The sequence below is a fragment of the Ziziphus jujuba genome, chromosome 1 (assembly GCF_031755915.1).
Source record: "Ziziphus jujuba cultivar Dongzao chromosome 1, ASM3175591v1".
Lineage (NCBI taxonomy): Eukaryota > Viridiplantae > Streptophyta > Magnoliopsida > Rosales > Rhamnaceae > Ziziphus > Ziziphus jujuba.
In genome coordinates this window covers 34,713,083-34,731,219 of record NC_083379.1, presented here as the reverse complement: position 1 = coordinate 34,731,219, position 18,137 = coordinate 34,713,083, and the positions used below count along the sequence as shown (strand labels likewise).

The 18,137-nt window shown below is 32.2% G+C and overlaps 1 protein-coding gene, 1 non-coding gene and 1 pseudogene across 2 annotated transcripts; 1 reads left to right on the top strand and 2 right to left on the bottom strand.

The window, feature by feature from the left end:
* Positions 1 to 685: 685 nt before the first annotated feature.
* Positions 686 to 5,873, bottom strand: LOC107430127 (uncharacterized; annotated as a pseudogene).
* Positions 4,547 to 4,619, top strand: TRNAF-GAA (transfer RNA phenylalanine (anticodon GAA)). Its single transcript has one exon. It is a non-coding gene; the product is annotated as a tRNA-Phe (tRNA).
* An 18-nt stretch (positions 5,874 to 5,891) lies between the features above and the next one.
* On the bottom strand, positions 5,892 to 10,187 carry LOC107430086 (uncharacterized). The gene is made up of 12 exons (XM_060813590.1): positions 9,827 to 10,187; positions 9,103 to 9,216; positions 8,617 to 8,727; positions 8,480 to 8,542; positions 8,247 to 8,360; positions 8,017 to 8,166; positions 7,550 to 7,627; positions 7,253 to 7,474; positions 7,038 to 7,168; positions 6,618 to 6,737; positions 6,129 to 6,221; positions 5,892 to 5,937 (listed from the first exon to the last, which is right to left on the bottom strand). Exons 1-11 carry the CDS (start codon positions 9,998 to 10,000, stop codon positions 6,218 to 6,220), a joined length of 1,281 nt encoding a protein of 426 aa, XP_060669573.1. The 5' UTR covers positions 10,001 to 10,187; the 3' UTR covers positions 5,892 to 5,937; positions 6,129 to 6,217.
* Positions 10,188 to 18,137: the final 7,950 nt, after the last annotated feature.

Sequence of the window (18,137 nt, the reverse complement as noted above, 5' to 3'; positions counted from 1 at the left end):
CAATTTCGCTTGCAGGATATGAATCCTTATTATCCTCTGGTAGACTAACACGTGTGATTGCAAGAGTGATTAGTTTGGACTTTGCTAACTAGACTTTCAGGCCTTTTGTTACTTGATCTCAAGTCTTAACTGTATGAAACTCATCAAAGTTAAACCTGTCCTAGAGAAAATTAAACCTGGTTAAAATTAGAAATTGATCAAACAATAATTGATTTTATTATTGGGTTTTTTTCAAAACCAGGCACTAGATAGACAATGATTCTCTTTTTATGGTGAATTAGACAATGATTCTCCTAAGTTATATTTGTCTGCTGTTTTTCTTTTCACCTTTTTTTTTTTTTTTCAGTTGTTTAAATGTATATATATATATATATTGGTTCTTTAAATATTATCCAGATGTATTTTTAGAACTTTTGGAATTTAATAACTCGCTCTAAACCCTATCATAGTAAATGTACGCTTTAAATTTTCTGTTTTAAAATCTTGAAAAAATCTTCAAAATATATATATATATATATAAATAAACTGTTTTTAAATCATAAACATAAACACATTTTCTTATAGATATATTGCAGGCTTTAACTTCATACCTACGAGACTATAAGAAACATCTTTTTTTATTCGCCAAATATATATATATAGATATAGTTCAGCTAACATAGCATCTCCATATGGAATTGTTACGGATGCAAATATCCCATCCCGCAGCAAGTTGCAGAAGAAGTCCGCAACATCTTATAGGATAGACTTCTTCAACAACTTATTACGGAATGGTATCTACATTAAATTCCATTAGAATATCTTGATAATAAAATTCTGTATACATATATAAAAATAAACTTTTAACATTTTAACCAAACAAATAAGCTTTTACTTAGTTTGAGAAAAAATAAAATAAAATCGAAATTCATAGCTAGCAACGATGAGAGACTAGTCATAGACGATTGAAGGAAAAAACCTCCACATAATCGCATAATTAGTCCTCAATAAAGCTTGTCAGCAGGTATTTTGAGAAATTTACGTCCACAAAATGCATTGCCTATGCCACTTCATACACCATATTACAAACTTTCTCATCCGCATTGAGTGGGGTCCTAGGGTATCATTCTCTCTTCTTCTCTATTTTGACACTTGATGTAGCAGTACCATCATCCCTATTGGTGCAACGCTGTATGCATACTTCTGGACAACAGAAAAGAAAACCATCTCCACGCACACCAACATGTTTTGGTAGGCTTCCTCAATATGTTCCACATCTAGCCAGATATGATGAGATCGGATTATTCCCAGTGCTACAAGAATGTCAAGCAAAACTCCCTGCAAAAATTCCATCTTAGATACATTATTCACATACAACAATTTCCATTCTCATAAGAACAATCGTCTAGAAATATAATATCAACTCCAGGTCCACTAAAGGAAAATGTTAAAAAGGACTGGCATTATGGCAAAGTGAGAACTATCAGCTTTGAAAGTTGAAGCATATAAAGCTTTTTTGTGCAGAGACATTAGTCACAATTCCACACGGCTATTAAGGTTTCTGGTAACAGTGTCGGCAGCCTCGAAAAATAGCTAAGCATCATGGTTTTGACACTTAGCCTGCTCAGAGTTGGTATCCATAATAAAATAGAAACCAATAATTGTGATGAACCATTTAAACAAAAACGAGATCCATCATAAAAAGCATAAAAACATCATCAATATGGTATATCATCTGCTAAAGGAACATAATAAAAGTGACCTACAGGAGAAAATGCAATTAGACGTCCTTGTTCAGAAACAAACTATATTGTCAATGAAGACTCTTCGCAAGAACCTTTTCTAATCAGGATATGAATTCTATAGACCATATCCTACCATCCAAAGTAATCTTGTGATTCTGCATGTCAAAATTAAGATTACATTCTAGCACTAACTAGTATTCATATGTTTGCCAGATAGATCTGTTAATAATGGATTTTATTTAGCTAAAAATTGCCCCTTTTTTATGACATTCACAGAAATATTTAGCAGCAATATTAACAGTTGGAATAATTCTCTTCCAATAAAGCATAACATGAATGGACAGGAAATGCAATTACCTGCCAAAAGCAGAAGAATACAATCCCTTTGATGCACAAAAACTTGGCAAGAGGCTTGTGTGGCTCCAGCTCCTTGGCAAAGACATGGTAGAAAACTATAAGAGAATACAAAGCCAGTGACACTGAAATGTTCAGTATGATTGTGAATGTCCAGCTAACCCAACTGGGGTATATCCCTAGAAGTTGAAGTGTTATCATCAAAATGGAGCATATGGGGCGAATCACAACAAACTGCCACGTCCATTATTTGAGAAGCTTCAAGGTGTGGTGGTTTAAACGAGCAGTGTGAGGCTGCACTACACAGATACACTAACTCAAAACAGAATTAGCCAAACAGAAAAATTGCCACAATATGCTATTGAAATGGAAACAGGGAGAAGGGGATCCTAGAATATTGTTCGGTGTTTCAGGGTTCACATGAAGACAGAGAGTCAGTCATTCGGTGCCTAGATAACTATTAAGGCAGCAAATTTAGCCAACTATTGCTGCTACCATCACCGACGTAACACTAGTACTTTTGGTTTCAACTTTATAGCAACTCACCATGGGCTTACATCACCATAATGCTAAAAGATATATCCTCTGATAGCTTTCAGCATCAGATTAATTAACTGCTCCTCCTAGGCATCCCGCTAAAACTTTACACCATGCAAAAACCAAAATACTGGTAATGGTAGAAGAATATCCCAAATCGTAAAGACCCCTTGGTAGGAAGATATATCAAAATCTGGAAAGAAAATATTTAAATAATATTGCAAACAAATCAAAATCCACAAGTTAATTTAATGGATCATTGCCTATTGATCTCACAACATCACCTAAAAATATATTGACAGGATAGTTTTCAGTTGTCCTCATGGATTCTTTGATTCTCATAAAATACAGTGATATTTCGGGGAAACACCTTCAAAAGTGATATGAATGATTGTCATTATAGATTGAAAAAAGAAACTTCAAAAAGAAATTAAAAAAAAAAAAAAAAAGGGAAGGGGGGGGGGGGGGGGGGGGGGGGCGCCTTCACCTGAAAAAGAGTCATTGGAAATGAATGGTGAATCTCTCTTCCTTTGATCTCATCTGGCACAATGTTTTTACTAATGGATATGTTCAAGTAGCTGTACATCAAAGCCAAAAACTTAGCTATTACCTGCACATATAAAGCAGCAAAATTTGAATTCTCACACAGAAAATGCATATCTTACTTCACCCAAAAAAAAAAAAGAAGTCACAATCATATAATAAAGATTCCAAATATTGAAACCTTACCACAGCCTCATAACATTCCTTAATCGAGTCCAAGAACATAAAGAATGCTTTGCTTCCCTGGAAATCTAACAAGCCCACAAAGGAGTCAACTGCGTATATGGGGGCCATAAGGATTATAATGATTATCGCCTTTTGCTCCTTTGGCTTCTTCCAGTAGAAAAGATGTTCTCAGAGAAGCTGTACCGCAAAGTGGGTTGTAAGCATCACACAGAAGGTAGAACCCAGAAAAGTGATTTGTCCCGGATTAAACATTATTACTCTTGTTAAGCACAGAGGTATTCCTGAAATAATACCTACAAAAGGAGCTCAAAGATTAATTTGTCAACACTCACCAGACAATAGCTTTGATAATTCATTTTATAAGAAAATTCATTGCTGCATTGTATATATTCCTCACACAGTCAAGCCAGAATCTTCAACACTGATATCAAGTTCTCAACTCTAGATTTTGGTATTGCCTAATGCCGACATTCCCAATGTCTTTTTTACAACTCAAATCCAATATAACAAACTCTAGCTCCTTAGATAAGAAGATATGAAAATACCATTTCAGGAATTCAATACAGTGGGCAGAAGTGTGGATATTTGGACACTCTGAACGAAAAATAAGAAAAGAAAGCATTTCATGTTCATCAGCATCCAATAAAGGCAGCTCTAAATGAACAAGTTAGCTTCAATCCACCTACTGGATCCAATATCTTTCACATTTAGATTGATAATACTAACACCATAGATCACGAGCTTTAAGAAACCCTTTTTTGATTTTTTCTGTGCCTCAGTCCATCTAAATTTACACCGGAAAAAGATAAAAGTATCAATATACATGGAACTATAACAGAAAAAGTAAAGATCCAAAGAACCATTATTCTTTAGCTAAAGACAATTAGCAAGATGCATTTACAAACTAATAAGTATCAAAAACATTTTTGCAGAGTTGGAAAAACGTTCTGTTTAGTTGTTAAAACCATAAAGTAAGGTAAACAGTATTAGTCTAGAATATACGTGCCTAGTATTAGATAAGCTTACCAAGTTTCAGTCTTTATTAATTTTCTTTTCCTGCAATTCTTCTGGGAGCCAAACGTAGCATAGAATTGAAGTAGGAAGATCACTCTCAGGCTTAGTTCCACCTATTTGAACAGGGGGGTTTGATACTTTAGAAACAAACATTATGAAATAGGAAACTAGTAACCTAAATAGCAACAGCGGGGATAGCTCAGTTGGGAGAGCGTCAGACTGAAGATCTGAAGGTCGCGTGTTCGATCCACGCTCACCGCAATCTTTTGACATTTTGAAATTTTTGCTAAAATGAATTTCAATGAAAGGTGCATGCTTTTTAGTTCGAGGAATTGGATAAATGGAATAATACAAAGTAGTAGCTGTTTCGCACAGTTTCTTTGTCTCTATAACTTGTACAAGAATTATGTTTTTTATTGTTAGTATTTTGAAAGGAAAATCATCTTAGGTGAACCAAACCAATACGTAATTCTAGCAAATGACGCCTTACATCACCCCAACCGTTCATTTAGAAAGTTACAAAAAATTTTATGTGATGCTTTTTGGAGCTATCGTACTTGCATGATATCAAAATAAACGAGACATCAAACTTTGGCTAGTGATAAACCGTGAACCGAACGTTGTTTTAACGTTTGAAACAGTTGAAGGGTCAGCATTGCAAGTTTCTGATCATAAAATCTGCACTTGTAATTTTTGTTTACCTTCTAGTTCCAACATAAATTTTCCACTGAATTAGCCTTTTTATCTTTCTCTGCAATGAATAAAGGAGATAGATATTATGGAGTACTTTATACAACATCACATACACAGTAAAGTAGGAATGGATGCCACTGCCAAAATTGATGTCAAAATTGTAAAATTTTCTGTTTCAAGTTCTATCTAATCAAAACTACCTTCAAAGCTTTTAAAGTGAATACAATTTGGGTGCAACAACAGAAGAACAAACAAGTCAACCAATTAAAGAGAAGAAAAATTCGGCCCCCTCAAACAGTATCTTGAAGTATTCATTTGTGTCCTTATCTTCTTCAACTAGTAGTCTTGTAGCCCATGTACCAAACATCTGAGCCACCAACCTGATGAAAATGGTGAGAGCATTACGCAAAATTCAGTCTGAAAGCCACAAAACCATAACAAAGAAAATGAAATCGACCCAGCACTGACGACACAAGCTGCCACAGTTTTCACACTATTTACACCTTCGAGTGTTGTGTCAACTGTCATATTGCATCACCTTAAAAGCCAAAGGAGAAAAAAAAAAAAAAAAAAAAAAGAAAAGGAAAAAACCAACTCTTAAGACACAACACATAATCAGATGATTAAGGGCAGGATATAGACTCTAGTTCTACCTTTCATCCACAACTTGATAAAGCTTGATGGTCTTGAGCAATACAGACAAGGTACATAGAATGAGGCTGCCATAAAGTATACATGCAATTTTGTCTGACCCGTGAAATACATGGTGTTCCTCAATGAATTTCGCTACAATACCCTCTTCATTGCATGGGCGATAGTTTTGAAGTTAGATGGATTTTAAAACCTCTCCAAGTACTAGTCCCCATTGAGTCCAGTGGGTGCCACCCTGCATTAGAATATACAAGCAATACCCAAATTCAGGAAAGAAGAACTATATGAATTTATAGCTAAGATTATCCAATTAGTTTTTATGGATCTCAAATATTTCAAACTTATCCTCTTTTTGAATTAAAGAATAGGTAAAGCCTGAACTGGGCAAATAGAAAAAAATACATAAAACAAGAACACATAATACACCTGGCAAAATACGGCAAATGGCTCCCTTAAAGGTCCATCACATGAAAGCTCACTTGTACTACCATCAACGAAGGTTCCATCAGCAAAGATTACCTAATACACATTTAATAAAAAAAGTAATGAGAAGAAAAAACAATTTCCAATTTCAATTACTTCAAATCCATGTTCAGACTTAATTTTAATTTGTTTATATGAGATGCAAACCATTTCATTGAAAGATGTGTGTAAAAATGCCAAAACTTCACAGATTAAAATGAAAAGTAATGTGATTGTGATTATTGGCTTGTTTGAAGGCTCAACAACTCACAACAACATCTTCATTAATTTTTATGCAGAAAATTTCTTGAAGGAAAGTAAAATGTCCATGCCCATCTCCCACTGGCTTTGATTCTACATGAACACTAATGCCTATATATGATATGGCCACGACAAACAAATGATGTCAATAAGATGGCAGTTTATTTCCAGAAGCTGCCATATATCTCATACCTCTGATGCATATCCAGGAGTTGCTCCAGCCACCGGTTTAGCATATGAACCAACTGGGGAGCTTCTTTGTACAGCCTCACAGAAAGCAAGGAGACGCTCACGGTTTCCAAGCTGTACAGCCTGAAGAGTATCATAAAATATGAGCTTGTCTATTACACATTGCAGAAAATTCCAAGTTATGATTTTGAAACTGTAGAACCAAAACAAAATTTATATATAATAGTGGAAAGCAATATGTCAGGTTTAAATGCACAATATGAGAGTAATGAATAGAAATAATCAGCTGCTAACTGCATGCAGGAGGCATCATTCCCCAAACGAACCCATTTTATCAAGAAGGCAAGCTTATAGTCTAAGCTAACAATTTCACTTTTGAAGGCAAATTCATTTAGATAGGATAATATATAAAAGTAAAATAACCTGTACTGTGTCATGGCGAGGATAACATATAAAAGTAAAATAACCTGTACTGTGTCATGGCGAGGAACACGAGGAAGTGGCTGTACTTTGTATCCTTTCGAAGCCATAACTTCAGCAATTAGAAGGGTTCCCTGTTGTTACAGAAGATGAATAGAAAACTTACTGCCAAGCATAAGCAATTAATGTAAAATGAAAACTAGCCGCAGGTTCTATACCTTGATCGTCTCGCCCACCATTTGAGGAGAAAGGAACAGTCCTTGGAAAAATGATCGCATAACATCTCCAGGAGTTGCGCCACAATCAATGCCAAGCCCTGGGGCAGATAGACGAGCTGCAGCAGCTTTTACCCACCTCTCCCTCCCAGCAACATAACCACCGCATGGTGCTATAGTTCCACCCGGATTTTTAATTAAACTACCAGCAATCAAATCTGCACCCTGCATACACTTACAACATTTTTTATCCTTATTCAGAGAAATCAAAACAGAAGGAATGAAAAATATTTCACATACCACCATCGGAGGTTCAATGCTTTCCACAAATTCACCATAACAATTATCCACCATGACCAAGCAGTTAGGATTCTGCATCTGAATAAATTTAAGAGAAACAAAAACAGGGTAAATATCCAAGATTGCTAAAAGGACAGGAAAACTCACAGTAGCTATCAGCTAAACCTCCACTATTTTGATTATTAAGAATACAAAATGATCAAGGAAAAAGTTATCAAGTTCTTAGATTAGTTAAGTATTAACATCTGCTTTAAGCCAACTTAATCCGATGAAAATTCAACTGCCTCCCAAATCATGTGCAAGTCACTCAAGGCCAAACTTAAGTCAATAATGCTGCAAACCAGAAATTGCACAATGCCAAATCCTCTGCATTTTTACTATTGCAATTGAATTTTCCACTTCAATGACACAGTGTGGCCAGATACACAGTCCCAACTAATTAATGATGGATATTCTGAGAAGCTTACCTTGATTATCTTTATTGCTTTCTCTATCTCATAAACACTTAAACTCTTACGCCAGGAGTAACCACATGATCTCTGTATGAGTGCACATTTTGTTTCAGGTCTCAAAGAAGTCCTAAGATTTTCCCAGTCAAGTCCACCATCCTTAGCAAGCTGAAACATAATCAATATGAGACGGTTTCGCAAGCACAACAAGAAATTGAAAAACTAGTTTTATAAAATTAGGGACATACTGAAACTTCTCGGTATTTTACTCCAAAGTCATTCAGGGATCCCATACCATGAGAGTCCCTTTTTCCAATAACTTCCTCTAAGGTGTCATACGGAGGACCAGCAACTGCCAAAAGCTGACACTTAAGTTAGTCAATCCATAGTTTAATAATGAAGAGTAACCATTATTTAACTCCAGCCGCTAGGTTGCTTCAACATGAACTCAGTGCAGTTAACATAAAAAAACTGAGCTCACCTCATCTCCTGGCCTTAGAAAAGCAAACAAAGCACAAGTTATTGCATGAGTTCCTGAAAAAAACTGATGTGCAGGAGAAAAGGTTTAAGTGTTGAAAATACTCATCAAAACTGACGTAAGACATACACATCTTGTACCTGAGAACGAACTATTGCTGATTCAGCGCCAACTATTTCTGCGAAAGCTTGGTCAAGTGCCTCACGTCCCCCAGCTTCATCATGACCATAACCAGTGCATCCGCCGAAGTGCTGATTAAGTAAATAAGCATGTCAAGAACCATAAAGACATAGCAAAAATAAGTTTTTTACCCAGAATTGTTGCATGGCAGGAGGACCTAAAAGAATTGCAGCATTGTCCTCTAGAGTTTCCTAAAAGAAGACAGTAATCCACTATTATAAAAACGAAGACAGTAATCCACTATTATATATCAATGGATACGTTATAGAAATAGTTCTAATGGCCTGAGATCGGTGCTTGGTAATAACGTGTCCAGTTCTTCCACATCAAGAATTTCTTCATAAGCACTAGAACCAGAAGCTAGGTTGAGGAAGTATTGGCATCCAAGTAAGTTTGCAAACGTAGAACATTTTACCAATAATAATCAGTTTTGCTCTTTTACTCACATGATATCCAACTCGAGCATTTTGGAAAGCTTTAAGAACACGGGTGGTATTGTGTGCCACCAAATTATCCACAGCTTTAAACTCTGCATACAAGGAGTCTACCGCTTCCACAACCTGCAATTGCACAAAAAAAATGAAACAACCACTTGGTGGCTTTTCTTTTCCACTGTACATGAATCATCATAAACCTAAGAACAAACATTGGTTTCCAGATAACAGACAGAGACTCTGGGTTTTATTCTACAGAGTTCTATAAATTATTTAATTTGGAAAACTAGTAAGATACACAAATAGTAATAGATGGGATGTCAGCTCACTGTATATATATATATATATATGTATATATATTATTATTATCATCATATTATTTTTTGATAGAGGACATCAGCTCTGTTTGGTATGGTTGTCCTATAACAGCTTCGACTCAAAAAAATACCAAAACCAAGAGAACATTTCGTTGAACAAGAAAGCAATGCAGAATCAAGAAATTGAAATTAACTTTCTTTCACTGTTTCCTGAAATATCTTTGTTTCCAGAATCGAAAAATCGAGGACCAAAGAGCACTGAAACCAAATAAAAGTACTGAACTTTACAGAGGGCAATGCAAAACAAAGCTTTTTCTGTTTTTGTTTTTATGTTAGGGTTTGGAGCTAGCTATCTCTAGGTGTGAGAAATGTGCAGAACAGAGAGAGAGAGAGAGAGAGAGAGAGAGAGAAATTTTAACCTCTGAAACAAAGGGACTGTCAATGCGATGATAACGATGATTGATAGGAAGAGAGGGTGGTGGTGAAGAGCTTGAACGAAGTGTAGCCATGGGAATGGAAGCTTTAAGAGCAGGTGGTGTAGGATAAGCAGAGGTTGCGCAGTTTAAACCCCACATTCCCACCGTCAACAACATACCCACTTCCACTCCACTCTTGAAGATGATCTTCCCTTCTTCGCCTCCTATTTAATATTTTCAATTTTTTAAATTTTTTTTTTTTTTAATCTTTTTTACAATTTTATGACTTTATATTTATTTTATTAGGTTTAGAAGAAGTTCTTCACGGAATTTCATTTGAACCGTGTGCCCGTATTTTCAGAAATCGTCCATTTGGTAATTCTAGAAGCACCAATTAAATTTAGTGTGTATTCAAGGGGTTTGCTTTTAAACCTCATGATTTTAGTTTGTAAGTAAATTTTTTAATGTTTGATAAACTTATAGAGTCTAGATTTTTTTAATAACCTATCCTTCCAAAAATCAAATTCTAAAAATTAACAAAGGACAGCATTTTAAAATATCTTTCTAGAATTTTAAAACCAAAATTATTATTATATTTTTCAACTAATTATAAAATTCTTTTTTATCCATTTATATATAATAATATATATAAAAAGAAATAATAATTCATATTTATTTTAGTCATTATACAGTTACCTTAATTTTATATTGTTTAAATTTAAAAAAAAAAATCAATTGTAACTGTTCTAAACAAAAAATGCTCTAAAGTATAAAAGTTATCAATAAATATTTTATAACTTATTAAATTGAATTGCTGTAAAATTATAATTATTTAAATAGACAGGATATATAAATTATTTTCTAATAATAATTTATATGTAATTATGTTATAAATATACTAAAATTGAATTAAAAAATATTATTAAGAATATATAATAAATTATCAATAATTATATTAAAGTTTAATTTGAGTTTATATTTACAAGATAGTTTTAATTTAAGTATGATTGTTTGATAAAATAAAATATAAATATAATATGATATTATATTAATTAATTAAAGATATTTTAGAGATTTAAATTTATTTATCCTAATTATAAAAGAATCAGATTTTTAAAATTATTTTTCCATCTAATTGTAAAAGCATCTAAATACCTATGGAATATTATAAAATAATCAGAAATATATATTTTACCAAACAAGTTAATACTCTTAAATTCTGGAAGAATTAATTCTAGCCTTTCCAGAAGTAATATATATATATAATCTCTTAGTTGTTAAGTATTTTATTTTAAAATTGGGATTTGGACCCAAAAAAATCATATATTTTTAATGTAATACCTTCTGCCATTTTATCAAAATAATTTTTTTTAAAAAAGTATTGGTTTATTGGTTTTCTTTAATATATATATATATATATATATATATATTTATTTATTTATTTAAAGGGCGATTCTATAATCAAAATCGTCCGGATAGAGTTACGTGAGGACTAAGAGTAAAGCCGATGCAAAATCGATATTTTTTAGAAAAGCCGATCTTTTTTTTATGTAGTATCCGCTTTTATCCTGAGAGAAAAGCTGATATTTTTTTCTTGTGTAGCGTCTATTTTTCATGGGTCCACATGCAACTTTATCCAGACGGTCCTGACTGTAGAATAATTCTATATATATATATATATATATAGGGTGATTCTATGATTAGGACCATCCGGATAGAATTGTGTGCGTACTAGGAGTAAAGCCGATGCAAAATCGATGTTTTTTAGAAAAGTCAACATTTTTTTTTGTGTGTAGCGTCTGTTTTTATCCTGAGAGAAAAACCAATGTTTTTTTCGTGGATCTGCATGCAATTCTATCCGAATGGTCCTGACTGTAGAAGGACTATATATATATATACATATATATATAATTATTTTTTTTAAAAAAACAACTTATACACACAATGTTCATTTTGGTAATTAAAAAATTTACAGCAATTCAATTTCTAAAGTTATCAAATACTTATTTGTAACTTTTACCTCTTATAGCATTTTTATTAATATAAGTTACCAGACACTTTAGTTATTTTTTTCTTCAACATAACAAAAATTGATTTTTTTTTACAGCACAACTATAGGTAATTTTTTTTAAATCTAAACACTATCAAACTAAGCTTTAGTTAAGTGATTCTTTGAAAATCACTTGAAGTGACTTTTAAAAATCACTTCCAAAAGATTCTATATACAATTCTATACAATTTAATTACTTAGGATAGGCTTTTAAAGATTTTTATTTTTATTTTTTATTTTTTATTGTGCATTCCTGTGCGTATGATTATGCACTTCAAAAGAGCCTCTCTTCTAATTATATTCGTTCCTTGTTTACCAGGTGACATCATGTTCACCAAAAAAAAAAAAAAAAAAAAAAAAACAATTACTAGATTTTCTAAAGGAGGACTATGAGGAAATGCAAATATTAAAAATTCTAATTAAACAAGTGGAGAAGAGGAGCTATGGGGTTCTGGTTAACAAACTTCTCCGAGCTCCAACCGGTTTATGTTAATATTACAAGAAGAGATTGGGAGTTAAGGCAGGGCACATTGGACCTCTGTTCTTATGTAATAACCTTGCTGAAAGCAAACAGAGGAATGGAACCCTTCATTGATGAACACCAATGCCTGAATTGGCTTAACTTGAAGAAAACCAATTCTGTTGTTTACTTAAATATTTGGAATCGTGTTCATTATCGGTAATCAATGATGGAGTCTGTTTATAGGCGATTGCATAAAAAGGGAAGTGACAGACAAGGCTATGACTGTGAGTCTTCTCATGGTTGGTGAAGAGACAGAGGAAATGAGAAGCATAGTAAGAGTATTACGGATAATTTAAAACAATATTAGGATTTTGAAATTTAAAAAGTATATTTTAATATATTTAATCAAGATAAGACTGTATATGGTTGCTTTCGTAGTTCAACTGCAACTTTTCTTATGTTTAATTTTTAACCCATTTAGATTAGTGGACCAGTTGACATTGGACCTGGGTTATGAACAATGTGATATTTCCTTTCTCATTTGTCACATTGTCATCTATTGGGACACGCAAGCTTAGGTACGTGTGATAATATCCCAGGTTTATTATCTATTATAAATTTTTTGTTATGAAAAATCAATCTCAAAAAACAAATTCCAATTTATTTTGTATTTTAATTTTTTAAAATGCAAAATAAATTTAGCTTTTTAAATTTAGAGAAACAAAAATATTTTTTATATCTAATATTATTTAATATTTATCAAATTTTAAAATTATTATATTATATTAATATATTTTAATTACTATTTATTATTAAAAAACAAAAAACAAAAAGAAAGAAAATACACATAACAATAAATGTTCATTGAAAAAATAAAAATAAAAAATGTAATACAGAGATTATTATTGGATAAGTTTTAAAAATCTTTATTTTATGTTTGAAAATGCTTTTTATTATATGAAAGATTCTTTTTATTCTTAAAAAGTCTCTTAAAGATGCTTTTAGTCCTAATTTTAACATATGGGTCTTTAGGCTTATGAACTAGGCTTAGATACTAAACGTCTCCTAGTTGTTAGGAGTGTGCCAAAAAAACTAATTAACTAAATAATCCAATCCAATTTGTTTGGATTGGTTATTTTACATTATTGAATTTAATCAATTTTAAAAACTCAAAACTAATAATTAAATTGGTTTAGATTGGTTTAAATAGACAAAAACTAATAAATCGATCCAAACTAAATTAATTAAAATAAAAAATAATCAAATATATATATATATATATATATATATTTAAAATAATTAATAAATTATTGCTTTTTTAATTTAATGTTTACATAGGATTTAATTATGTAGTTTAAAAAATTAGATGTCTTTGATATTCTATTTTAACCAATTTTATTTCACTTATTATATTCTAAAATAATTATTTTTATTTATTATATTCTAAAAATAATTATTTTTATTTTCAAAATGTTAAAGAGATTTCAATTAAAAATTTTGGCTACTTTACACTGGTAATTATAAAAACAAAAAAATAAAAAATAAAAAGCCAAAACCCAAGTTTCAACTATTTAATATATAAAATTCAAAACCTCAAAATTTATAAAAACAAGTTCAAATTCAAGCCTAAACTAATCATCTAATCCAATCCAAATAAACTATTATTGGATTAAAGTTAATGTTAAAATCAATTTTAATTGGATTGAAATTACCAAACTAATTAGTAATTTGATCGGATGGGTTATTTTCAAAATAATCAGTTTTGAATTGATGAGCACCTCTACTAACAGTCAAACTACTGCCACTAATCACATTTACTGATTGATGGTGCTGGGTATATAAATATATAATTTTTTTGGACATAGAGGCAAAAATATGATTATTTAAAAAAAAAAATGATAGAATTTTTTCTATCAAGATTATAATAATTTTCTAATTTTAAAAGAAAAGAGCATCATTTGATCCATAATGTGAAGGGTGTGGGTGTGAAGAAAAAATGATAATATTAAAAAGTTAAAAAAAAAAAAAAAGTAAGAATTTTTGTTCTTTAGAATTTTTCATTTAGGTTTAGGGTAGATACAAAAGAATCCTTTGAGTTTCTACTAATTTTATCCACGCCCTTTGATCTGCACTTATCTGTCTAAATTAATTTTAAATCCTTATTAAAGTTAAATTACTTTTAAATTTTTTGGTTCTTTTTTTTTTCAATAATTTTTTGAAGACCTCAAAAAAATTTTTTTATATTTTAATTAATTTTTGCTTAAACTATGTGATAATTTTTTTTTAAAAAAAAAATGTATGATATTTTTTAATTAAAATAGTTTTTTAATATATTATATATATTTGACAAATTCATTTAGTTTAACATATCAAAAAAAAAATTATAATATATTGATTTAAATATATTTGACAAATTATAACAAGCCGGATAGGGACAAAAAAAATCTCCTCCATTCCATTTTCTTAATACATTTAGTTAAATATATTCGACAAATTATTATTTAGTTAAAAAATTATTTAACTAAAATTATCATATAATTTTTTAAAAAAAATTGAAAAATTATTACAAAGGTTACATAAAATTAATTAAATATATATATATATATATTAACAAAAGTTTTCAAATTAATTTTGCAAAATGATTAAAAACAATTAATATTTTCAAAAAGAAAAAGAAGCACAAGGCATTTAAAAATAGTTTATTTTCACTAACATTCTGGTTGGGAAAAAAAAAAAAAAAAGAGAATGAATTAATTCTCCTTTTTAGATGTCTAAATATAAGAGGAAAGGAAAGGAAAGGAAAGGATAATCAAGGAAATGTATATTTTGTCAGGACCCGTCCAGAATTCCTCCTCGGAATTCTAGACAAGCCCTGATCCCAGGGAAATACCATCGAACCTTCCAACGCAAAATCCGGCAGCACCTCCCCTAAGGGTAGGACTTACCAAAAATTTCCTGCACTGAAAACGCACTTCTATAACTGTCCCCTTATTCCTCCCACAATACTACAATTTGATTCCACAAATTTACAGCACTTCAAAATAACAGTAAATCAGTGCATAGATAATAACTATACGTCCAATACAGTATACAGAGCATTATACAAATAAATATGAATTAATACAATGACAGATACGGAAACAATACAAGATGAAGAGGAAAAAGGGAATAAATACTTCTTGGACTTTCGACAACAAGCTGAGACGTCGGGCTTGCCCCGGACGATCAACGTCTCCCAACTTGAACCTAGGGGAACGGAATTTAAGAGCGTGAGATATTAATCATCTCAGTGAGTGACCCTATCTACTAAACACCTTTAATATTAATAATATACCAAATAAAGGGATTTAATTAATCAATGCCGAACAATTAAATAAATAAATAAATAAACAATTGAGGTAACAATTTCTCTCAAAACCCTCACTATTCACTCCGTTGAAAATGTTTCCCTTTTAAAACATTTTCACAAAACCCGATATTCGTACTTCCCGAAAACCAAAGGATCAAATAATTTAATAAACAACAAATAAATAAATAAATATCCCAAATATAAATAAACTGCAATAAATTATAATAAATAATTTTGTACTCTTTAGGTTTTGAAATTTCTATCCGAAAAATTTGTACTTGACACACCATACCATATACCAGTGATGTCCTCCGATACCCAGCGTCCTGAGCACCGACTGGCGAGGAGATTAAAGAGAGAAACTTGCAAACGGCACTTCGGTGTCCCGACAGTACCGCTGCTGAAACCATCATCCCTGCCAAGGAGGGGGGCGGCTGTGGCCAATAACAAACTTGCCTGCCCACGGTCCAATGGCAACTCACGGTGAAATAATAATACTTGAGCGCTGAACCACATATACATATACCAGAACACCAATACTGTATGAATGTGTCTAAAATAATTATTAAACCAACCGTACCATTTTCCAAAATTATTGTGGAAAATATACTAAATTTTCACAAAATATCATCCCACATATTTCCTTTTCACAATCCGGTACGAAAACATCAATAACAAATAAACCATAATTTTTTCGTAACACGAGATGCAACAATTAAAATAACGCGGGCATAATTTATACAATTTAAACAAATATTTTCATAAAATATTTAACCCAATTATACCTGAAAAATAATACTTAAAACCACGTTTACCGAAATACACTTTGCTCATGCATAAATAATAAATTAAACCACAATAAAATAATAATTACATCGTACCACATGAGCATGATTCAAATACCAATTAAACATAATTAATTGCCCAAAATATTTTTGGAGGTGGGTCACTCACCTGGAGCACGCAATTAACCTAAGATCCACCATGGGGTCAATTCCATGACTCACCTGTGCTCCTAGAACAAAATCCACACACAGTCAAATAAATTAATATTTTAATCGGATAATAATACCCGGTACCGGGGGGTCAAACACAAACGTTATCCAAAATAGTCGAATAATATACCGAATCGAAGCTTGAGTGACGAGGATTACAAATCCGGTCTCCATCGACCCCAATTCCGCCGGAGATGGTCGGAAAGCTTCGGCCGGATTTAAACTTGAGGGATCTCTCAAACGGTGGGGATTTTGGGCAATCTAACCCTGGAAATGGACTCAGAGGGGTCGAAAATGGTGGAATAGAGGTATGGGTCGGGCTGGGTTGGTCGAAAACGGCGAGAATCGCCGGAAAAACATAACCGGTCGCCGCCGACTTCACCGGCCCGATCTGGGCGCGTCCGGCGGCGAATGGCCAGGGAAATTGGAGGTTGAGGTCGCGGGAAGCTGGGCTTCACCGGTGGCCAGCGCGTGTGACTTTCCGGTGACTGAAATCTGGCCAAAAGGCCGGTCAAAGAGAGAGGGGGAGAGAGTCAAAGGAGAGAGAGAGAGGGAAAAATTCCTGCTGGTTTTTTGATGGCTCGGGGAAAAAGAAGGAAGGAAAGGAAAAGAAAAAAGAAGGAGGTGTTTTCCCACGTGGGGAAAAGAAAAGAAAAAGAAAAAGGAAAATAAAAAAGAAATAAATTAAAATTAATTAAATAATATTAATAATATTATTATTATTTAAAATAATAATAAAATAATATGATATTACACATGGTTGACATGTGACTTCTCAACATGGTGACACATGGTCACCTTCGTTAAGTCACACGTGGTACATCGTTACACGTTCAAAAATAATATTAAAATAATACAGTATTTGAAAAACTCTACAGGTCCATAACTTTCAAACCACATGTCCAAATTGGACGTGCCACTAGTCTACGGACTCGTATCGACGAACACTTTACAACCATACATGAGTCAAAGCTCAACTTTGCATGAATAAAAAGTCAACTCCGGCACCCCTTGAACAGTTTGGACCTCAACTTGTTTTACTCATAACTTTCAAAACGTAACTCCGTTTTCAACGTGCTACTACTTTACGAACTCGTGCCAACGTGTACTTCGTAACGGTACCTTAGTCAACCTAGAATTTCAATCGGATCAAAAAGTCAATTTTTAACCCCTTCGGCCAACGGTCAGCAGTGAACCTCGGTCAACGTGCTAAAATTCCGACATGGTTTGGGACAGGGTGTTACATATTTTATTTTAAACAGTTTAATTTTCCACCAAAAATTGAGAGAAAAATAAAAAAAAGGAAAAAAGGATTTTAATTTCAAAACTAACTTTGTTATTATATGATTGAGATATTATTTATGGAGGATATGTTTATAAACTACATAAACTGCATTAATTATTTTTTCATTTTTGTTTTATTTCCATAAAAACTTATCCAAACAATAATTATTTTA